The following is a 25,951-nucleotide window of genomic DNA, read 5'->3' as shown; positions in this document are numbered from 1 at the left end:
TTCATTCTTTTGCATATACAAAATATGTATTATATATTTACTTAAATGGATAAATAATAATATTTAATTTAATAATTCGTCAAAAGAGAAATTAATCTTCTTATATTTGTAATATCTTATAAAATAAATACAATATATGTATAATATAACGTAATATATGTATAGTAACAATATATGTATAATAAACGTAAATATTTATAAATTTATCCTGTCATTCGGAAAATAAATTTAAATTATCGTTTTATCTCAAGCTATTATTTTGCTAAATAAACGCGAATGCGCTTGTCACTGAGGGAATTAATATAATTTCTTATTGCTTCTGTATTTCATCCGAAGGGCGATAAATTGAGATAAGAAATTGCTGTCTCCCGAGGGACAATACATTTTCGTAAACTCTCGTGTGAAGTCACAATTACTATAGAAGACTAACATAACGTTCCACAAATTGCCACGCGCTAAATCTTCTTGGACTACTTCCTTCCAGATCCCACTTTCCTTACCAAGTTCCTAATTCGCGTGTTCGAGCGACCGACATTTTTATTTCTTGGAAGCATTATCTCGGTTTTCCTCTGGCATATTTCTTCCAGGCGCGCTTCTTTTCTCGCGTTCGGTTTCTTAACGCGAATGACGTGCAGCATTCTGAGATCCTCACGCGCGAGCAAAAACAAATTTTGATCCAACTAACGAATAAAGAATAGCATCCTTAAAATTCGTATCTGGAATACACGTGCATTTGCACGTGCATGCAGAAATCAGTTTCAACATCTGGGATATGAAAAGATATCTTCAAATTAAAGAATAATTTTGCAAAGCTTAGTATTCAAATTTAAACACTTGCAGAAAACTCATTTAGATAATCTTTCAATGCAAATTTAGACCGTTTTCACAATTACCTAAAAGTTACCAAAAAATTCATGATTGTGGTCATGAATGAATTTCTTGGTAACCTTTTATCTTTAACCACATAATATAAAAACGGAGCTTAATCAGGCAGACACTTAAGAGTTCCGTTTTAGGCTTACAGTGTAAGCATCAGCTAACTTGTAAGCATCATTTGTCTTTGTTTAATATTTGATAGATAACGAGAATGAACTGATGCTTACATCGTGTAAGCGTGAAAATGAAACACATCCTTGAGCCCAGCTAGATGAATAGTGATTAATATGCTCAAATTGTTTCGTTTTATTAAATCGTAGTTTAAATATATTACTCCTGTTGTCTTACGAGCGCAACAACGAGTGAAACAACGAGTGCTAGTATTTCACGTCCGTCTGTATCGTAATGCACACATGCAGACGAACGCAAGTGCGAGCAGTAAGTGGGACGACCTCCATGTTTCATTCAAAATGCACTTAGATAAACAAACTCGCGCACTCGACGGAGAACAAATCTCTTTGCCCTGTCGTATAGGTACAGGAAAAAAAACGAGGGACGAGGGCATGGAAAACAAGAAAACTGCGTAACTCTGAAATTATCCAGTGACACGTTGACACAGTGGCGTACTGGCACAGAGCTCTTCCGCACACCAACACCGCCGCATCGAAGATGCGCCTACGATGTGGCGACTGGCAGCATGACCGCAGTTTACGAGCGTTGCGGCGAAAATATACGGTCCTCGCAGTGGTCTAGCGCGACCGTAAACTTTCGTCCTCCATTGTTTCGAGCGGGAAAGGCAGAAAAGGCCGCGGCCGGGAGCAGTCCGGTTCAAGGGATGCACAGCACGTCCCGACACTCCCGACGCGCAAGATTAACGACGAGATTATTTCATAGTTTCGCGGGCAGGCCCGCCACTGAAATGATGCCGGCCTGTTTTGCCTGAGTTCGACGACGATGTTCGGATTCAGTGGAATTTACGATGTGGCATGTACAACGGGAAACCCAAGCGGAGAATGGGACTTTGATGCAGCTAAAGAATAATAACCAAAAAAGAAGAGAAGAGAATTGATTTTATTTCTTTTCGTCGTATATGAGATGAAAGGATTGAGAAGAAACTAATTCGAGTATAATCGAAAAATGATAGAGATTATATTATTGGTAATTGCTCGATAAAGAAGAAGATACAAGCCAAAAGTATTTCAATTTTGTTTCAATTTTATCATCCAAAACAATATACTTTATTAATAATTAATATAAAATTTGTCATGTATATTTTACTAGCATAATAACACCGATTTTAATCTAGAAACTCTGTAGGGAGAGATAGAAGGGACTCCCGGGGATACTCAATGAATGAAGAAGTTCATGTGATAAAGGAGAGAGAAAGTACGTGAACCCCTTCTCGGAGCAAAGTAACGCATATTCTGGAAGTCCCTCTACTCGTCTCGGAATTCATGGAATAGAATTAATGTTATTATGTTATTTACTTTTACAAATCTAATTTTAATAATAATTAAAATTATATGTTACGATTATTTAAATAATATAATTATTTCAATAATAAAATTAATAGGACAATTATTTTTCTCAAATCAAACAGTTGTTAAATAGTTTTCATATAGAAAATCGGTCAAACAAACGACAATCGTAAATTTAATTCTTACAATAATTTTATTGAAGTTATTTATAAATTATGCGAGAAATTATGCGCGGATACAACTGAAATATTTGTAAGTACATATGAAAATAATCAATGACCTGTGCGCTTTTCCACACACATACGTAAGAAGGAACTTCAAAAGATGTTGCATGAACTGCATTTGCATATATCCGTATACATGCACATTCGGTATACAGACACACGTATTTAGACACTTCAAACAAGCGTGGAGGTAATGGATGCACTCTGCGTAGTACTCGCTATCAGGTACCATTTCAGCACAAGTGCTATAACGATGCTTAAAGCGGAAGTACGCTTGACGTTCAGCATGATATAAACTAAAGCGTGATTTTTAATTAAAGAAACGACAATGAGTCTCCTGTCTATTAAGAAGTTCATTGTTTCGCAATTCATAACGTATCAGTTGTTTTAAAAAAATGTTATTAGATAATTGTTAAGTCACTACATACATGCATTTTTATGTTATGCTTATATATTAATAAAACTTTTATACTTTAATTACTCGTTATTAACTTATTTTTATATACTTACTCTTTAAGAAATCTTAAGTAATAATTTCGCAAAATTAGAATAATCGATTAAACAAAACTAATTTAATAGCATAAATAAGAGAAAAAATTTAATTGATATATAAATGTTTACCTACAATATTATAATAAGATTAAAATTGCCATTATTATTTTATCTAATTAATAATAAAAGTAATAATAAAATTTGCTTTCTTTCAAACTTTATTACTTTTCGCGCAAGAAGCTTAAAATAACCCGCTAAAATGAGGCTAACCAGATGGTCGTTACATGTGAAAATTTAATTCCGATAAGAAAGAGGCGACATTTTCATATAAAAGTTTCGTGACATTCTCGCAATAACCTTGGTCGGATTTTTCAAAATCTTCAAGTGCTCAAGACGCGCCTGTCTAAGCCCATCCCGCTTCCGTTGCGAAAGCGTCGACAGCTCAAGACTGTTTCCAATTTGATGTCGCGGGCGAATATAATTTTTCTCGCCTCGCCGGTACGCCAGTAACTTTGGGAAACCGTTTACGAGCTTAAGCCGCCCCAGTTAGAGATAGAGTTCTTTCGTGCAGGCGGCAACTTCCGGCCGTCGTCGACTTCGCCTGAATTTTTACTACAAGGAAGAAAAAAATTTACCTTACGAAAACTTCAAACTCAAATGAGTGGCAAATGGCAAAATTTTATTTCAACTTTTACAGCAAACACATGTTAGATAAGTTACAAAAATTGCTAATTTTCAGCAAATCATGATATCTGATATTCTTGCAAAGAAAATACCTTGTATTCATTAATTCTGCATTTATCGAAGAACACGTCGTTAAAGATCAATATGATGCCGAAAAGACATTCTCTGAGTAAATGTTATGCAATAACGTGAAAGGACTGCTATACAACGTCATTCGATTGAGAAGACTCCACTTTCGTGGTGGCGACATGTCGGCGCTGGAAGCTTTTCGCGTTTTCATAGGTGCTATCGAGCGACGAGATTTTGAGGGAAGAAAGACGCAAAATTTCTACAAATTGGATGGCGGATTGTGTAACATCTGCCTTTGCCAAATTCCCGCGTGTAATAAGCATGCCACGTGCTCCACATACGCGTTCTATCTGGTCTCTTCTATTTGTGGGTAGTTTCACAAACTATCCACTGTCCACTGTTCAAATATAATTTCTTTATAAAAGATTTTATAGAATTTGAGAATTTCATTTAGCACGATGTTTTTAATTTTAAAAGTAAGACTGAAAAATCATAAATTAAATTTAAAAATGTAAGAGTCACTAATATTTAATGAATTTTACAAGCTACATTAAAAAATATAGCATGTGTTATCTCAAAACATAAACATATTTCATTTTGATAAAATTTAATTTATAATTTTAATAATTAACGTTTCCTAACTATACTCTCTGATATTCCTTGCATTTTATTCATTTTTCATTATATTTGAAAATGTTGAACTTTTATTGCACTCGCTTTTTGTGTGCTAAAACATCAAAGCTATAATAATGATATACATAATTTTACTGTGGTATCACAGACTAGAACTTTCTCTTGAATTAGTATTTGTAAATAGATTTGACGCTGTCAACCTCATATGAGATATAATATCATAAAATGTCATGTATAAAATATTCCGAGAACCATGAACAACCACATGTAGATAAAGGATATGCATGACATCATTTGTTGAGATCAAAATGAATTCACTTTTTTCCGCATACAACACTGGATTGGCTCCCTGAAAAATGTAGTATACAATTTTCTGCTCTCCCGCGCACAATTGGCAGAAAAAAAATATTTATATATTCTTAGATTTTTTATTAAATTCGCTTACACATATACATAACATTAAAAAATAATTGGATTTGATTCTCCTTAAAATTCCGTGGAATTAATGAACATATATTCAATATATAAATTATAAATGATTGAAATTATATTTCTTAAATCATATTTTATATTAATTACTGACTTATTTAAAAACTATAAAAATATAAATAATTGATTTAACATCGTGAATTGTCGAAAATTCGCAATTCACTGAACAATGAATTGGAAAACGAATTGATAATCACATAAGGCGCTATAATCTGACTGTGAAAGGGATATTAGAGAGAATTTAAGGAATCCGGCAGTTAACTGAAGAAACGACACAGAAGAAGGACTAAAACCCGAATTAACCTGCCAAGAACAATCTTGTAGTTGTAGCCGTGCAAACGTGAAGTAATGTGGCGAAACTGGCAAATTTCGTCGGACGCGAGAAACTTCATTTCATCAAGCAGAAACACAGAGGTTGCCTGAATTACGCGGTGTTTATAATCCGTAACACGGAGCTGGGCAATGAGAGATATCATGCGGGTGTACCGCGGATATCTATACGCGTGCAAACACATGCCAGGCACGTGGTATTCTACGGTAAGCACGACGATTTCTTGGAAATGTTCCTTCTGCTTGATCTACCGAGCGATCTTCGTATTCACAACGGCCGCTTAAGCCCCTGTTTAAATTTCCTAGAAAAGCGATTTTTTTTTTATATTACAGCCACGTTTCCTTCCATTCCGTGTTCATTCAATTTAGATATACCTAAACGTCTTAATAAAAGAAAAAGAAGCTTTTTTATAATAGATACTATATTTCAAGAAGTGACACTTGACGGTGTAGATAAATGGACTCTAAAAAAAGGATGAAATGGAAGTTCTTATTCACCGCGTTGCCCGCCAAAATTTAACGACTTCAGATAAGAAAAAAAGTATACAGAGCAAGTGTATAGGAAAGATGATAAGATTGACGGTGTGACGCTTCGGAGTCATAATGCGTGAATGATTTTAGGAAAATCTACGAGGAAATAGAAACTGTAAAAGAGGACGTTCGATCTGCTAATAAAACTGAAGTCCCAGCCGATCTTTCAACTTACCATAGACACGACATGCCAAGCGAAGAAACGGAAGCGGTAAAAGAAGGAACGGGTACTCCCACGCGGGATAGAAAAACAAGAAGAAAAAAAGCAGAGAGAGAAATCCTTCGGAGAAATTCCACTGTGCGGTTTGCTCTTTCTTGGCTCATGAGACTCGTACGACATTTACGCGTGTGTGTAGACACATGATATATGTCGCATGCAAAGCATATGCTTTTATTTCATGAAATTGAAACAAAAGAGAGTCTTTGTAAAACTCGCGACAATAATTCTTATTAATCGCAAAAATTGGAAACAATAAGATACATTTTACTTTTAATGTTAAATAATACTTTAAAATATTATAAACTTAAAAATTAAAATTAAATAATTAACCTTTTGGTTCGTAAATTTGTAAAATAAAATAAGAAAAGTATAAATTATAAAAGAAAATATTATATAGGACCCTCTCCCCTCCTTTTTCTTCTGGTTTCCCTTTCCTAATTATTCTCAATCCTCCACTTTTTCAACGATTCCTTTACTCTGTGCATCCCAGACGACAAAGACGTTTCTTCGCAATACTGCTTCCAAATTTTGTATTCTTTTGTCAACGTCCGAATTAAATATTCTTAATATAAGAAATAATTTTGTACTAATACAGATATGGAAGTTTTTTTTATCAGTGGACGCTATAACATTGTAATTATAAGGTAACTTTGATTATAAGTTCTATTTTATATATATTAATCTACAGACAGACTTTCATTGCTTCATATTCAATATCATTGTACTTTTGCGTTTTCATTGCTTTAGATATTATGTTATTGTAATGTTTTGTTCTCACTATTTTTATAGATTTTAACATGAATTTTAATTTACGATGCTTGTGAATTTTTTGCGCATTTTAACACCGACATGGACTTTTGTGATCTTGACTTCTAATTTATACGCTATATTGTTGCGGACGTAATATCAAATCCACGATGACAGGAAGCGATTTTATAGATGGCTATTTGTTTTTTTGTTTTTTTTTGTATTATTTTATTAGTTGATCCATTTAATTTCAGTATATTAATTTAATTTATCTGTTATATTTAAATTTATTTTATAACATTGAGGATGACGCGATCGGGCTCGAAACGACGTCTGTTATTTATTATTTACTTTAGATCATGATAATTATTTGTTTCTTTTATTGGCGCATTTACATTATTGTTTTTTGGTTCATAGCCTTTCTAAACTTTTATTTTTAATTATTATAGGACCGTATATGTGATAACACAAACTATAGAAATTAATATCTTAAACGGTCTAGCTAGTCTTAAATGCTTGTATGATCTGTGTGAATTTATATAATTACTAAGTATGTAATCCTTTGAAAAGCGCGAATGATTTTTTGGTCTTAAAACTCTATACTAAACCACCGCAGTAAATATCACGAGTTAAATTGACTAGCAATTTAACAATTTGATACTTTTTCGATACTTCGAACGATCTTAATAATGAGTGACATATTAAAATTCTGTAAATAATTAATTCTTATTGCGAAAAATATTACCTCGGACGGGAATCAAATCCGGATCTTTTGCTTTTCGGACGAACGTCCTAAGCCACCAAGGCAAAATGAGAAAAATACCAGCACAAAAATGGAGTAATAATGGATGTTTCAAAAATCAAAAACTATTACTAAAATTTATTCACAAAAAATTCTATAAATCAACACGTTTTGACTTTATTTATTGCGTCTTCTTCAGTTTTTATAATATATCACGTATCACTAAAATAACATATATATATAAAACATTCTACCAAGAATTAATGTAATTTAAGTCTTAATTTCGTTGATCGGTATAATTCACAAAGATCAATGAATCGATAACTTAACTAATATAATAATATCAGTAAAAGACTATGTTAGAGACAACTATATACACTTTTAATAAATCAATATCTATTACATCAAACAATTTATCGCATTTTTTCCTGAGGTCAGTTTTATAAAGACTTGTATAATACTCTTTGATCAAACATTCATTATTGCTCGATTTTTTAGTCGCTAACCTCTTTAATCTTGCTAAAAATAATAATATAACAATTATTGATATTATAATGAAAAATTAAAAACGGGAAGACCATTTTATCTTTAATGTTAAATAATACTTGAAAGATTTAACGATTGTTATATTATTGTTTTAATTTTTGAATTTATAAAGTATTATGTAACATTAAAAGTAAAATGTATTTTTAAAAAATTAAGAACAATGAGATACATTTTATTGTTAATATTATTTGTTAAATAATACTTAAAAATATTTTTCTATTCTATTTAACATTAGGAGTAAAATGTATCTCATTGTTTTTAATTTTTTATCAATGTCAATTGTTATTGTTTCATCGTTGCCTTATCATTTTTAATTTTTAAATTAATATTAATTTAACAAAGCATCTTGAAAACTAACTAAATTTTTAAGTAAAGACTAAACGCTAATAAACCAGACGACTGAACCGAAGATATAAAAATAAATGTGATTTTATTTGTTCATGTTATTAACATTTAATTATTTGTATCGCCTCTAAAATGCTAAACAATTTATTCCTGAGAAAAAAATTACAAATTGTATTACTCTTTCCCACATAAAGATTTGAAATAAGAACAATTTAAAGTAAATTATGACACTCACAGCATAAAAGCAAGCGATAAAAATATGTTTATACGTTTATAGTTAACTACCTCTTCTTGTACTTCTCATATTGTTCTGCGGGTTCCACCGAAAGCGGGCAATTCGCAAAAACATACCCCGCAGTAAATCTCTAAATTACATCGCGCGCGATAAAATCAAGCGTGTCACCCTGTACACAAGCCCGTATCTGCGAGAGCGCGTTTCGCGCATGGTCGCCGAGAAGTTACGATAACGTTTGCCGGGGCATTAAAAACGAAGTAACGGAAAGAACACAGCGGCGACGTAAGCAGGGAAGAAGAAAACGAGATAAAGGAACAACGTACCGGAGGGTGCGATGAGAAAAGTGAAGAGGGTTCCGTGGAGAAACTTGAAAAATGCGCCGAAGGCAAAGGATCTCTTTCAGCTTGGTACGTCCGATCCGATGTAGGTACGTGCCAGGCTCGCCTCTCTAAAAGGGAGAAATCACTCGTGCGCGCACAACCGCGATCCAAATTCCTATTAATCAGATTAGGTAACACGATATCACGATGGCTGTTCGCGGTGGGTTAAAACGAGGTAAAAAGGTTTCCCTTTATTGGGAGTGAAGTTAAATCGGAAAATCGCTTGATTGCACCGGAATTGCGCGTTCCGTACGTCGATTGGAAAATTTCCCGACGACTATTTATGAATTCCAGAGCTCGCCGCGTTTTCACTTCACATAATAACCGTTATATCGATCCGTTAAACGATGTTTGCAATGCTATTTATTTTTTTTATTTTTTTTTTTTATTAGTCGCATTTTCAAATAATCCAGACGACACATTTTTCCTAATTACTTTTTAAAATTCTAACGTAAACCCTGAAAATATTTATTTCCCTTATATTTTATCGAAATACAATATTAAGATTTCTCTTTTAAACTAAGTTTGAAACGTAGTATATAAAAATCTAACTTCTTCTCATCTCAGGAATGCCGAACGTCAAAATGCTTTTCCCAACAATACGGGAGCTCTTCCTCGACGCTTTTTGACGCATCAATTTTCGAAGTTACGCGTAGATCGAACTTCTGCGGAAATACGCCGGAATTTTGGATTGCACGGAGCGACGGATAATGGCCGAAGAAAGTATTACACCTCGTCGTTCTCCGACCTCAATTTTCTCTTATCCGCGGTTTCGGCGGTTTATTGAAAAAGCTGAGCGCTAGTGCGGCGACCAAGTTCGCAATCCGCAGCATCTAACCAAAGCGACAAATCGAACGCTGAATCTCATCTCCGCTTCGTTCACGTTTCATAGAAAATTTTGAAATGCCTATCTCCGTATCACTTCTAATATTAAACAAAAGCGTAAGAAGTTTAATTTATTTTTTAATATTGTCAACAATTGCAATATAAAAGAGTCTAATTATATTTATTATATAATATAAACTTAACAAATCTTCTTAAAATTAACTGTTCTATTCCTTCACGTATGTGCTATTAAATATCATTTATGAGATGAAATAACCACTTTGTTGTTGTTCACGTCATTATTTATACAGAATATGCTCTAAACTATACATAATCTCTAAAAGCATGATAAATAAATACGCATATGTATTCAGTAATTACAATCAAAATACAATCTATTTATATTTTATACTATTATTACCAAACATTATTTAGAATACCTAATTGTAAACAATTAATAAATGAAGATACTTAAATGTAAACAACTGATTAAGCAAATTGTCATAATTATCTGTTTGTACGTAACATGAGGAATAATTATATAATGTTTATATAGTATTTTATACTTTCCAAAAAATTAGGTTTTATAGTAGACCTACTTGGTCCTAATTAATTATTGTATAATTTATTATACGTTCAATTATGTTTAATATGAATAATAAAATATTGACTGAATTCAACATTAATAGATTTAAAAAGCAAACATTTTGCTTTCTATTTAATAAGATTATTTAAATGTATTACAAAAAATTGTTCTCTTAGGATAAAGTACAATGATTGTATACTAAAAAATGACTTTATTTTCTTTACTAATTATAAAAAATTAAAATCAATAATTTGAGAAAAGACCTAACAGAAGGGAATGGAATTGTACAGAAGAAACAGGCAACGAATAAAAATTTGGATGCTAAATGAATAAATATTTTAACGAACGTTGCAACAGAAATATAAATGTCGTTGTGCGGAAGATACACCCTGAAAAAATATACTCTCGACACATCAGCGCGCATGTAGTGGCTTACGATGCAGAAAGCATACCATAATACGTCAAATTAGTCGTAAAACGAGACGTGTCGGCGGGGTTTATTTGTGAGCCTTTGTAGGATTAGTATGTGTAGTCCAGAAAGCGGAAGTCGCGGAAAACGAAAAAAGACTTTCGCGCCACGCCGTGTTCAGCACACTAGCAAAAGCTCCGTAACAAATTCACATGCAGAACAAATTATACTGAACTTTGTATATACGGCCGTGTTATATTCAACGAAGCTTTTGCATCCATTTTACCTTACGCTTTGACAAGAAGATATGTTTGTACGTTCAAAAATCTACATTTTTAAATATTAAAGGATTTACTCGTATAAAATTATTCTTTTCATTAAGCGATTTTCAATTCGTTTGGAATATTCTGAATATTTCAGCTATATAATATCAGCTAAAAAATCAGTTAAAAGAAGCAATACTCAAAAATTTCGGTTGTAAATACGCATTGAAACCAACTACAAAAAAAATACAAATAATTTGTCTCACAATAGCTTATACAAAACAATAACCATATTTTGCTGCAATTTTAGGCAAATAACTTTTTAAACAAGTATGTGGATCCAAATGAATTTTTGCACAAATATTTATTAATATTTCATTAGTATGTATAAAAATTTGTAACGCCACTTTCATCAACTTTGCAAATAAGAGAATTTCGCTCAGATTTTACGCAATAATAGAACAATGCATGAAATTTTTATATTTTAACGTTGTGAGATGTGACATATACATCCTTAATAACTTGCCAAACACGAGAAGCATGTACGTTAATGAAATTTCGAAGAGATTTGGTAAAATTGTCGATTTTTTTGTCACTGAGCATTTCTACGATATAATAAATAATTATGCATACATAATTACGAGTAATTAGACGTAAATAATGGCGCGAGTGATCTTAGTAAATACTTGTGTCGGAAAGCTGCGCTGTACAGGCCCCCGCGTCTGGAATGTCTCTTACCAGGTCATTTTTCACGTTTGTACAAATGCCACGGCAGCGCGAATGCATAAAACGACGACAAGAAGCGCGCCGTGGTAACGTACACGTCCAACTCCACCCGCCTCACCGCGGCCGAGATGGAAGAAGAAACCGTGGCAAATGCTTTCCGGAAACCCATTGGCCCGTCAGCGAGCGCGTATCGGGACTGAAATTGTCGAAGAAACGAAAATAAAGACGGAACGCGCACAGGGCGAAGGCATAGATGGATCGATGGAGGGATTTATTGCAGCGTGGACTTCTTAAGACCCTAAGAAACATGGGGTGAGTTGAAACAGACAGCGTTAATCACGATTGCTTTCCAGACGGAGCTGAATGATGAGCTGTGATTAAGCGATTTTAGATATTTGTTATTCTTCTTTTTATTCTGAATATTTTCGTCGAATTATAAATCACTATCCTCCAGCTGTTATTCTTTAAATATGAGTAAAATTAAAAGTATTATAATAAACATTATGTACATTGAATTTAAAATTCCAGTCTACTGTTGAATCTTCTTCAAATGTTTTAAGTATATGTATTTATTCTGATATTATTATCTGTATTTCTTGCATAGTAAACGGCATTTTTCTGAATAATAAAGTTTTATGAATAATATTGCGTTCGGAGGTTTAATCATTCCCAAAATTCCAACAACGATACGTAGTTCGATGATACACGTGCTTGAAACTGTGCATATTCCATGAACAATGCTCGGAAAATTATGGCACGATGTCAACGTGAACCACATGGTATACGCTCGGCAACCCAGTATTCATATTTGTAGTAATAGGAAGCCGTATCGTATTCCATGTATCCCATGTAGTTTGGACATTAAATGCCAGAATTTTATTACAATCATCGATCCGGATAACGTATTAAAAGAAAAGGACAATTTCGTTTAAAGGACTACGATATTAAATTTTTTTATAAACGAAGAGCTTATGAAACGTATATATTTAAAATATCGACTTAATTACCAATTTAAAAGCCTGTAGAAATTTTTGAAGGTATTAATTCTTTATTAGAAAAATATTACCTAAATTGTAATATTAGTTTTATGAAAGATAATCCAATTAAAAAATTGTTTATGAAATATTTCTTTTCCTTTTTATAGAAACAATAAAGAGCTGTAAAAGATTATTTGCCTGTTTCTACACGAAAAGAATAACTTTGTTGAAGTAACTATAATAAAAATTTAGATAGATACAAGTATAAAAATAATTTTGTTGGATTATCAAAATAATTATGTAGGACACTAAAAAAATGTATGAGTAATATTTATATGTAAAAAATTTTGACATTCTAACAACCAGCTTGGGCGTCTCAAGTACTTAATTATTTTGATGATCTAACAAAATTATTTTCAGATCTGCATCTATATCTAAATTTTTAGATCTTTCAGGAAAACCAAGTTCTTCGTGTATTAACGAACCCTAGGAAACTAGTGTCTATAGAATGCCTCAATCTATCCTTATTGTTCGCAACATGCGCCGCTTTACTAAAGCTTCCCCTAAGTGTCCCTAAAATGCCCATCACACGTCCTTCCCAGCATACGCAAATCTCATCATCTACGTCAATTGAATTCAAGTCACATGCATAGACATCGATTTAATGTACCATAATTAATCCATAAACAGCGCAGAGCGACGATGTCGCAGAGCGGAAAGAGAATTCATCAAAGTTCGTGTGACGAGCCTGCTGGAAAAGGGTTTTGCTGAACCCTCCCTGGCAAGCGCTAGACCGATACCAGAGTTTGTAATCCGTTAACTCGACTGTGTGTGCCACTGTGATTTAGAGGCACCTCGCGTGAACGTGTCGCTCGCGGATGCGGATCTGCTACGACAAACGAATGTTTTCCTGTTTATGTCGGTGAAGTCGCATTCCCGATGAATCGTCTGCGGGACTCCGCTGCTCTTTTTCAGTCACCCGCTTTTTCCAACGCTCTATAGTTGTCTAGTGCGATTCGTTCTACTTTCGTCGACGCTTTGACCGGATTTCCAAGCACGATTAACACCAAAGCTAACTTTCCATTAAATATTTATTATTTTTTAGTAATGTACATTCCAATTATGCCTTGATGCACACGTTACATCTTAAAGCATTATAAAAAATGTAAAAAGTTTTATGTATCGTTCTATTATTACATCTGAGTGTTTGCGTAAAATGATTACACAATTAAAGACAATGGAATATAAAATTCCCAAAAAGCGCAAAGTATGACGTTATTAGGAAATACGAGAAAATATTAATAACATAAAATATATATATAAATTATTATATATGCTAATACTACGATTCCATACAATGGTTCGGTTGAGTTATTGGTATCTGTGATAATAACAAATACAAATAGATAATTCGAAATGTATGATATGTACGTTTGTGCTTCACGTTTTTAATTTAAAACAAATATTTATGCTTTTACCTTCTGTTAATAGAAGTCTCTTCATGTAACTCATTCTATTTGTGTAGACTATTGCGCTTTGCTGATACATTCATGCTTACGAATCAAATTCGACGAAAATTCTGAAGTGATTTGATATAATCAAATATTATATATTCTAATAGAGTATATCTAGTTTACACTTTAAAACTTGGCTAAATGGATCATTCAATTAAAAACAAGTATTGAAAGCCATATTGGAGTCACCATTTTCAAATCGGTGCAAGCGCATCGATCTATATCAGCGAACAACCTACCACGAGTTTATAAAAAGCGTTCGCAAGCGGAAGTCAAAGAGCCTAGAGGATGAACGAAGAGGGGCTCGCGTGGAAACGAAAATTTAATATGAAAGCGTCTCGTCCAAGTGATTTTAATATCGCGCAGGCAGACAAGCGAATTCTCTATATCTCTCTCACACTCTTCCGATAGTCGGCATACACGTGTGCATGTTATGTGTGTGTATAGCTACGTTAGCTCGTCTATCCAGCTTTGTTAATAAAGTCAGTGGCATTAGAGAGTCCCCAACTTGTCCTGTCGCGCACACATCCACGTGCGCGTACACAGAGACGGACACAGACGCGAAAACTGAATCAGCCTGTCGGAGAAATCCAGGAATGTACCCGAAAGATTTGCTCCGCGAGATTGGCACGAGATAAAATAACATGAGGCGAGAGAGTGCAACAATGTTGCTTTACCCTGTTTAATTTAACGTGTAAATCTGCGGAAATAATATTGCAGCCGTGAAGCACGCGGCGCACCGTTCATCTCATTGTTATCGGAAGGTATTACGGTGTAATGCATGAAATTCGTTTTGTAGATGGAATTCGGAAATTCGGTAGAACGGAAAATGTTTTCACGTCATTATAAATCGCTTATGCAATTATAATCATTTGCCACAAAAACAGGAAGTTCCTCTGGCAAAGTAGTACGGAAATGATCATTTTCCAAAAAGTCTTTCAAAATTATTTAGCTCATTTTTAATATATTTTTTAATTTATTTCATTATATTCAAAGAATTACACTTAAACTTACGCAAGAAATGCATAAATAAATACATAAATGGTGAGGCACCAGCAACACTGTTATTATTAAGCTTACTAAAGGACCATTCAAATTGTAGAATGACTGACAAAATAATATATAATAGAATTTACATTTTAAGCATTAAAACACATAGAATGAGACGATGTAGTACTCGTAATTCAGAATATGAAGAAAATATTTGATGCAATTAACAATGGTTTGAAACAGAATTGCCACATCGCGAAGGAAAGATAAGGAAGAGGAGAATCAGATGAAAAAAAGTAACGTATTAAAATACTTGATGGCAATATAGGAGAATATAACCCTTTATATAATCCTATATACTAAAAAGAATACAAAATTTTAATAAACATTTGTTTGAGTAGTTCTAAATAAATATTTACTAAATATAAACATATAATATTTATTTGATACAAAAATCATTAATTTGATTTAACTATCATTTCTTTATTGAGATAAATATCTATTTATTGTAAATAAATATTTAGTATTCAAAGAAATATCATTAGAGCTTAATAAATTTTTTCGGTGTATTATTACTCTAATAACACACTTAGCGTTTTATATATAATACAGAATTTAAGAAATCTTCTGTTAATTGTTACTAGAATATTACTGTATTTTATCTTACTTTCTTTCGGTATTTTCTTTCTAAGTGAAGTATATTTTCTCAGTATTATCTTTCCACGTGACAAGATTTTCGACTCTAACGGAGGACACTTTCTGCAAGTCACGCATAGTGTCGTGCGACATCGTCCGCGAGTTAGACGCGTGAAATGTCAGGATCCGTGCAAATTTTCGGATGCAATTCGAAACGCTCCGCGGTGACTTCTAATTAGCGTGGCTCGCTCGTCTGGCAGAATGCGACGGCCGAATTTCGGCCTGAGCACATAGTCGACGGACTAGAGTCGGACGAAGAAGGAAGCTAAACCGCAATCCGCCCAGGAGTGGCGGTGAATCATTCTATGAGCATAAATTAGCGCCCCGTCGCAACGCCGGTTAATTAATTAAGGTAAATTGTCCTAAGCGTAAGTAACTGCCGGCGCTTGGACTACTCCTCACTCGTTTCTCTCCTCTTGGACGACGTACCTCACCATGATCCTCTTTACGGGTAACCGCGTGATGCGTTTCCGGCATGGGGGACTGAAGAGCGGCAGACAGTTTTGTTTTCGGTTGTCTCAACGTGGCTTGACTGCGTTTTGCAAAGCTTGGCAGTCCGACTCAATAGTCGAGTCTATCGGGAACATCAGTCCAAACTTTCTTAAGTTAAGTCATTCGTCTTTTTTGAGATTATACATCTCGTGATTTCGCAAATTTTAGCAAAGCATAGAATCGAGTTCTTTCCATATTTTAATGATAATGTAATTTTACGCTCCAAATATTATACTTGTAATAATGCGTTAATCGACTTCATTATTATTGATACTGCATTAGCTGCTAGAACAAGTAATACAATAAATAATGACATGATGAATAAAGAAAAATTAATATTCTTATTTAAATTAATGTTGCATTCAACTATCTGCAAATTTGCCTCGAGCAAAAAGCAAATCGAGTTGCAGCTCGCTCTATTGATAGACACGCGGTTCGTTTCCGCCAGACAGAGGAGCATAGTTTGTTTTTGGTTCTCCCTTACGGCGATACGTAGTCGGTATTGTCTCGAGAAAAATCGAGCAATACAGTCGAGTTGTCTACCACGCGTTACAGTAAATGTAAAATAGCTTTCTCTTTTTTATGGCTTTTGTTCTATTATCCTAGACTCTAGGATTTGCACAATCAATACACTATATTACTCACAAATTGCCTAAAGCTTTCATTCAAATAATTAAAAAAAAATTTATCGATAAATAAGTATTCTATCAGTATTAAGTAATATAAGTAGTCATACATATATTTATAAAAAAATATGTTAATGATGTACTATTTTATAGAAAAAAATAAGACGTGTACAAATATTTATTTTTATTGAATCACCGTCCATTGAGTAAGAAACAGAAAAGATGGAAACGTTTAGAGCATGAATTGTATGACTTTAATTGGCAAATGTCAATTAAACATTATCTCGGGTCCGTGTTCTCTCCACCGCGTGAGAATCAACACGGGACTCAAATGTTTAGACCGCTAAAACCAGATGTTTAGTTTGCAGGGAACTTCAAATGTGGCACTCGGTTCAAGAAACCAATTAATGCGCCGCTCGTGTTCCCCTGGAGGTAAGTAAACTTTGCCAGAAAGTACTTGACCAAGACCAAGACCATCTCCCTTGTTTCAGCACAATGCCTCACATCTAAGAATTTAAACAATTATAAAATATTCCGTTTAACTTCAATTAAAATGTATTATATTAATTTAGAAAAGAAAAGAGAGACAATTTCTCTCTTAAAAGCAAAACTTGATGCTACCCTAACTCACTTTAGCATAAAACTGTTTGCTTTAGTGTAAAACTGTTATAAACAACATTTTTAAAAATCTTGCATATTATATAATTTTATATAACTTGAGAACTATAGTTACTCAAACTTTAATAAATAAAATAAAATTATAAATCACGCGTATTAAAGAAGATTGAATAGAGTGTCACGTGAAGATATGAATTATCACTGTTTCCTTTAATGCAATTTTATATGATCGCATGCATTTAGAAACAATATGTGCGTTGGCATATGTATAGACATGTTTCTATAGTGATCGTCATAAAGCCAGTGCATCATAAAAAAACGTTGGTGTCACATTCTTCAATATTCTAGATACTAGTGCGTCGTTATCTTGGATACAAAATTAATAATATCGTGTTACTTGGTAAGATTTTTTCATAACAAATTGACATCTCATTTTATATAGTTAAAAATTAAGTAAAAAAAAAATGTTAAGGATTTATCACACAGTTCCTGCAAAGAAAATTAAATTTGGAAATGTGTTTAATACTTTAAATAAATTCTATATATATATATTAGGTGTTGGAATTAATTCGTAGCGTTTTTTAATGAAAGAATGTTATTTATTTCACATGAGCATTAAAAAATACATTAATGAAAGTACTTCCCATCACTTGTAAAACGCTACGAATTAATTCCAACACCTAATATATATATACATATATATATATATATATATATATATGAAAGTTGTGTGAATAAAATTATATTTTTATTTAATAACACATTTTTGTCGTTTATTTATTATATTTGTTATTTTTATTGTTAAAAATTAAAATTTTTAAACTAATAACAAAAATATTTAAATTGCTTTTTATAAGTCCTTTAAATATTAAAAATAATTTATGGAAAGTTTCATTGCAATTCACTAGTTACAAAGATATAGAACAAATAAATATTTTGTTTATTTACTGAGCAACTAGTTCAAGCATCGCAATGTAACTCTAATATTAGGATGTAAGGAAAGTTCTTGTATACTATATTAATGACTTTTCTTTATTAAAATAAAATGAATGAAACAATGTTAGTCAAAATATTTGCTATCTATTTGTTTTCTACCATCTTTGCCCACCTTTTAGGTAGCATACAAATATCACGTTGAAAAAATTCGTCATCTTTTGACGCGATCCAATCATCCACCCATTTTCGAACATTCTCGGTATTGGAAAAACGCTCATCAGACAACGCGTGTTGCGATTTGAATAGGTAGTAATCAGAAGGGACAATGTCCGGTGAATAAGCTAGGTAGAAGAGGATTTTTCATTTCAAGTCCAATAGCGCTTCCTTGGACTCTTTAGCAATATGAAATCTGGTATTGTCATAGAGCAAGATAACTTTACGTCGATTTGCGACTATTTGAGGACTTTTTGATCAGTTCTCGATTCAGTTGTTTTAGTTAGTGAGAGTTACTGAGTTAATTACTGAGTTAATTACTGAGTAACTGATTTTGTATGTTTGTACTTTAATATATAGCAATTTTACGAATAAATCGTCAACTCCCTTGTAGACATATATATATATATATATATATATATATATATATAAATATACATACACACACACACACACACACACACACACACACACACACACACACACACACACACATATACACACACACTCACATATATGTAGCGTTATGAAAAAACTAAAAGAAGAAATAATATAAATAAAATTGATTTAGGAAATTACAAACACTTAAAATGACGTAATATTATCAATAATATATACGTCATTTTAAATGCTTGTAATTTCTTAAATCAGTTTTATTTATATTATTTCTTCTTTTAATTTTTTCATAACATGATTTTAAATTTAAAATTAAAGTGCAGCATAAACTGTCTTTAAAACAGATTATGATTTTATTAGTACTAATAAAGTGCAATAACTAGTTTCTGAGAAATAAGGGAGTGTCACTTTAGAAGACCTATTATGTCAGTATCAGCGACTTTCTTCTATATATATATATTCACACATATATTATATAAAAGGTAAATTATACTTACTCCATGATTATTCCCACTGTTACCCGATACCTCCTCCATCTCATAGATATATTATTTCATTTCTTTTACACAATACTTACTTGTAAAACTGATTAATTATCATCGTGCATACTCATTACCACAGAGATCAGACATTGCTTTGCAAAACTCTACTTCGTACATGATTCTACTTGCAACATCATGAAATAGACAAGATATTAATATCATCTTAATAATACATACTTTTTAATAATATAAACTTCTAATAATGCATACTTTTTAATCATACTTTCTTCTCTTTATATAAGAAAAAGTGTTCTATCAGAACAAAGTATTAGTATAAGTTTATATTCTCCCTATTTTAGAATAAATAAAGAAATAAGCCTGTTACAATAAGCCTGTATTCGTTATCACTGCATTTGATGCACTAAAATTTTCTTTCTCGCTTTCGCCAGATTTCAAATATATACTATTTCATTTTATTACAAATGTTCAATCGCAAAGAACAAATCTAATATAAATTGTCGATCGCGTCGCAACATTTAATTGTTACAAATTGTAAGAATTTATTAATTGCACGGATTTCATTGATACACGTTGCTTATTACTAATATATAATAACGTATAAGAAGTGATCAAATTCTGTTATTTTTGCAATCATTTGCGAGGAGTAATAATTGATGATATACTGAACGATTCTCGATGCTTCCTTTCAGTTAGATTGCCGAAACATGAATGATAACGCAAAGTCATAAACGTAAATAATATTGTAATCGTTGTAACGCGCAAAAACAAACATCGAGGCCACATGCCAGCCAAAAATGTTTACATTATATAGCATATTTTCATTTTTATTTCGAGACTCAATAAGTAAGATGCAATAAGAATCCACTCTGCGTATTGTCGCATTATTTTTTGAAATACGATTAATCATTTCATATAAAAAATTAGTGACTATCAGTTTATATAATTTACTCTTATAATTAATAACGTCTACTCATTAAAGTAGATCATTATTCACTATTACTCATTAAAAGTAGATTAAACATTAGAATACTATAATTTCGTTATTTATAGTTAGTCTAAATCCAGTTTAAAATTCGATTAATTCTGTTTATACGACAAAATGTTTTGGAATAAAAATATTGCTACTTAAATTCTATTTAATTAATAAAAGAATTTGCTTCAATCTGATTAATATATTTTTTTATAAGTGTATGTTACGGTTCAATTATTATATATAAATTATTTAATTTTTTTACAATTTAAATCGAAATTAATTTATTTAAAAATTATTAAATATATTATATAAAAAATAAAACTTTACAAAAAATATGTTTGGCGCGAGACGCTATCGCGTCTCTTGATTTGGAATTCATAGAATTTTTCAACAGAAATGCGATTATGAATGCTGGTTTACGACTATCACATTTTACTTTTAAAAGCAAGTAAACGAAATTTATTTTCCTCCTTTCATTCAAATGAAATGTCAAATCCTTGACGAAGCGAGGAAATACAATGGCAGAGATTTGAGGGAAAATAGAACGAGAGGTATATCTAGAAAGGAACACATGGAGTCGAGACACGAAGTGCCAGCAAGCGTTACTTGCGAATTTAATTCTAGCTTTACAAATCCTGAGCATGCTGTAGACAATTACGAGATAATTGTTAATACGACTTGCAATTTGCACTACGGCCGGTGCCGCGCCTCGTTTAAACTCTCGTGTGCTTAATTAGTTCCTATTTTGTCTGTGAAGCGTTACAAGTTGCATATCTCGATGCATAGAGCTGCACCTTCGCGTTCGAGTACGTCTGAGGACGTCCTTTAATACTACCCTCGCATTTTACAAGGGTCGTTTCTCTCAATTTATATTTTTAGTCACGCCCTTCTGACATCAAAACAACGGAACTTGTACTCTTTTATAATTTGTAACAAATTTTTTTATAATTTGTAACAAATTTTAAAACAATCACAGGAGAAAGTTTCAAGTACAAAAATTAAATTGACTGTTAAATATTTTTATCATAAACGAAAGAGCGAAAGTATTTAATCGCATTACATATTTTACGTATAAAGTTATTTTTATAATAATAATAAATTATACAATAATTATATATAATTTAATTAATAATAATTAATTAAATTCTATAATTCTTCTCTATTTCGTTAGTATAAATAAAACTTAATTTTATAATTGAAAAATCTGTATCAGAATTAACATCATTTTTATATAGATTTGAAACATAAATTAAAAACAAAAAATTATATAGGATGTAAGAGTTAAAGCCTTAAGAAATTATATTATTTCACGATACATTTACCTTTATTGTAATACCATTGTGTGGAATTAGAGGTATTTCTACATATAGCTTGCTTCAGTCTCTGTGATGCCTATTTTTAAATAAGACCAACGCTCGAATTGTCTCGGGAGCTCTAAATGTATGTTTGCGGTAGTTAACCTTTATCTCTCATATATACACGCATATCAATTTTTTTAGCTAAATTGTTTGCAATTATAATGCATTATCCCGTATATATCCCGTATAATTGAATTAAATAATTCAATTTAAAGTATAAAAAATAGTATCATGTAACATTATAAAAACCATAAGTATAATTGCATCAATAATTTCAACGCGGAAGTTACAATATTAATACAAAACTAATTTTAATTAAATAAAATTATCTATCTATATCTTGTAAATAAACTCACTAGACGAAATATTATCAACATTACATTACATATTATTATAAAGTAATCAAATTGTTAAGTAGAATGATGTATGTGATTTTTATAAACGTAAAGTTCTATAGGATGCTTCTTCATATAACACAGTGTTATTGCTTATTTCGTTCCGTCACAGTGACTTTCTCATTATAAAGTTGAAGTACGGTAGACATCGCGAATGACATTAAACTAATCTTTAAAAGATGGAGATGACAGCGCCTTAGGCGGGCGGCAAAGATTTGTGGGGAAAGTTTTGCAAAATTGAGACCACGCGAGGCTTGATGAGCGCCATGATTTATGCTCTTCATTTCTCAGGTGAGACCGCGAGACCTTATATTAAAGAACGACTGCAGAAAAGTTTCACTCCCGCGCTCTGCATCCGCGCGCAGAAATCATATTGTCGTTACGCCTGGCGTTGTTGACGACGGTACGTGATAGCGCGATTTGTGAGTTACCCTCTAACAAGAAGCGATGGATTTTTTGCGAAGTGAAGACATTATTTGCATAACATTTGCTGAATTTTCTATCAAAGATTTAGTTAGTAATTTACATCTTGGAACAAATAAAGTTCACATTATTTATAAATTTATTAGTAACAATTTTTTAGTTACAATTATTTATTATAAATAAATTAAGTAAAAATTACTCTACGAATCATTAAAAGCAAACTAATTTAACTTCACAGTCCGTTCTTTAAATAACACTTGTGTCGCTCTTAAGGTTTCCAAAAACATCGTATCCCTTCTACAAGAGTGATACGTTTTGAATTGTCATTTAGTAAATAAAAAAAAAACCTTTTGTAGAGAACATTTAATTTAGATTTAAGGCAGTTTCGGTGAAGTTTGAAAAAGAAATTGTTTTATTTTTTTAATTTAATTATTTTAATTGATCAAAGTAAATATAATCTATTGATTATAATTTTCACATAATATTATTTGATAAATTATTTCGAACTTGTTACGATTAATTTTGTAAAATATCAAAATTGTCACAATTCAAAAAGGATGATTTTTAAGGTTGTAAAATAAAAATGACATTTGGTCATGTTTCCAAAAATATTCTTTTTACCGATATTGTTTCTTTAATAATACTTCAAAAAAAAATTCAATTTTTTAGTTACTTGCATTACTTTTGAAGTAACGAAACAATATTAATTTTTTTTTTATTTTATACAACGTATATTAGGTCTTTCTCAAATAATCCATATCTGTGATTTCTTGGACGAAGACAGGAACTTCCATTACACATGTCTATATTACGGAGATCGAACAGAAAGCCGTAATAATACGAAAAGAAAAATCATCGATACTCACCAGTGAAAATAGCGTCGGGCAGCAATGCACAGATGCTCAAGTACACCAGCAATACTCCTCGAGCTTGACGCATCTTCTGGCAGCAGTCCAGCTTTTTCCCGCTCGGTAGGCCACCACCGATTCTTCTTAGCCCCCTCATCGTACCGCATAGTTTTCGTTCCGACCACGTAAACCACGCGCGTTACACCCGGATTAGAGCACGAGAAGTTTAATAATGCCTCACGTGCTTCCTTCCTTCCTTCCTTCCACTTTCGGTTCTCGCACACGTGACGCGAGATTTCGTAACGATCTTAACGCGCGTGCTACGGATGCGAACTACATTCATTAATAGAATGCGATTGCATTGGGCGCGGCGAGTTGCATTGTGCGCGAGGCCGACTTGCGGACGACATGCGTTGAAACAGCCTCCCTTTTTCACAATACGGGTTGTTTTATCATAGCATTTTTTATTTCCTATTGTACGGGGAAATTTCATGCGTATACGAATCTAATGAAGTTTTGGCGATTGAAGTTGTACCACCAAAAACTAATCTGCATACGAAAGTTATTTCTTCCTTGTGGCAACATTCTGTATTGTGATATTGAAGACGCGGTTAGAATAAGTAATCAAAGTAATTATACAATAGAATTAATTAGAGTAATTATACAATAGAAATAAATATCATTGATCATATCAAACATTTATTCTGTTCATTGAATTTATTTCGCAATATGTAAGTCACTCTTTATGTATTTTTAAGCAATTATCTTATTAGAATTTTTCATTTTCACGAGTTTATGTCTTCTTACTTTTAAATTGTACAAAAATATAATTAAGTAAATAATTAAGTCTTTTTATTAATCCTATCGAATCCTTGGGAATTTATGGGTAAATTTATCTGAGGATGCACTTTAAAATAAATGTTTTAATTTTCTGCTAACAAAATCTTTTACACTTTCAATACACATAAATATAAATATAATATAAAATTCTGAAATATATTTTTTTTTCTAAGTAGAACAACTTATATACAATTGCACGTACCTATCTTTAGTTTCATTCACAATTAAGATCAACCAGTCTAAAAAATTTTTAATTAGAGATATTTTTATTAACAACGCAAAAGATCAGCATTCTAAATAAATATTGACTTCTGCATTACAACAACTCGACAAATTGAAATTAATAGATAATATATGAAAAGACTTTGCGTACCGCATTCAAAATGTAACGAAATGTAGCGAATTGAGGTAGAACTCGAAACGCAACCGTTATCTCCGGGGTTATCTCTCCGCGGAAGATCGAAATTTGTCGGTGTGGCGCGAAGGAGACACGACGAGATGCGTGGAATGTGGCACAAGTTGCCGTACACTTTTCGCCGCGATAACTAATTAACGAACTTCCGTCTTGCTATAGTACCTGGAACCGCATCATTAATGCTAAATTTAACGCGCTGTCACTCAACCAGCGCGGTAAGACCTGGCAGAATGATAAATGGCATCCGTTTATGCGATTTCAGCATGCCCCTGGCGTTTGATACTAAGATTCGGATACGATGTATTATATGCGCGTTCATGCGAATGCATTACGTTTGTCATAAATTTTGGCAGTTAATTTTCGCGATTATTCGCGTTCCGCGCAATAAAATGGATCAGCACGGAGTTAAATGGCGGTGAAACAATCATCTTAATTTCTGCACCGTGCCATCATTACGAATGGATAGTAGTAATTTATAGCGTTTAGCAAAGTAATTTTGTAATTATTCTGTTTATAATTATGTAGATAACGAAGACAAAGGATCTATGGAATTTCTAAAGAAGCATTAAACTTATTCTTCAAGAAAATTGCGTGCATCTGAATGAAATCAGAAATATTCAAAATCTCCAAATTCCATTCGCGTTTCAAGTCATGACAATATATGCTGTTTTAAAACAACTGAATTAATTAAAGATGAAAATTAATCGAAGAGATGAGAGAAAAAGAGAGCAATTTTTGTTTTACTAAAAAGAGTTTTCACGCGATTTATATTCTTTATGATAGGAGGATAACGAGAACATTTTCAATTTGTAAGAAGAATTGGCTAAGTTTAACTTAGATTAAATGGATGAATCAGTCTGATGCTAGCAGCTTTTATTTTTAATAGAGAAGATAATACATTTTTTATT

General features: G+C 32.3%; 1 protein-coding gene across 3 annotated transcripts in view; it reads right to left on the bottom strand.

Moving 5' to 3' along the window:
* The window catches only part of LOC105151281 (zwei Ig domain protein zig-8), a 114,792-nt gene that overhangs the window by 83,341 nt on the left and 5,500 nt on the right, over positions 1-25,951 (bottom strand). For all 3 annotated transcript variants that reach the window (XM_011064902.2, XM_087406570.1, XM_087406571.1), the window contains exon 2: positions 23,807-24,374. In XM_011064902.2, the coding sequence (XP_011063204.2) occupies positions 23,807-23,945 (139 nt within the window). In that variant the 5' untranslated portion in view covers positions 23,946-24,374. The remainder of the gene's footprint in view (positions 1-23,806; positions 24,375-25,951) is intronic.

The sequence above is a fragment of the Acromyrmex echinatior genome, chromosome 5, assembly GCF_024713525.1.
Source record: "Acromyrmex echinatior isolate Ae372 chromosome 5, ASM2471352v2, whole genome shotgun sequence".
NCBI classification, from domain to species: domain Eukaryota; kingdom Metazoa; phylum Arthropoda; class Insecta; order Hymenoptera; family Formicidae; genus Acromyrmex; species Acromyrmex echinatior.
This window is presented reverse-complemented; position numbering and strand designations above follow the sequence as displayed.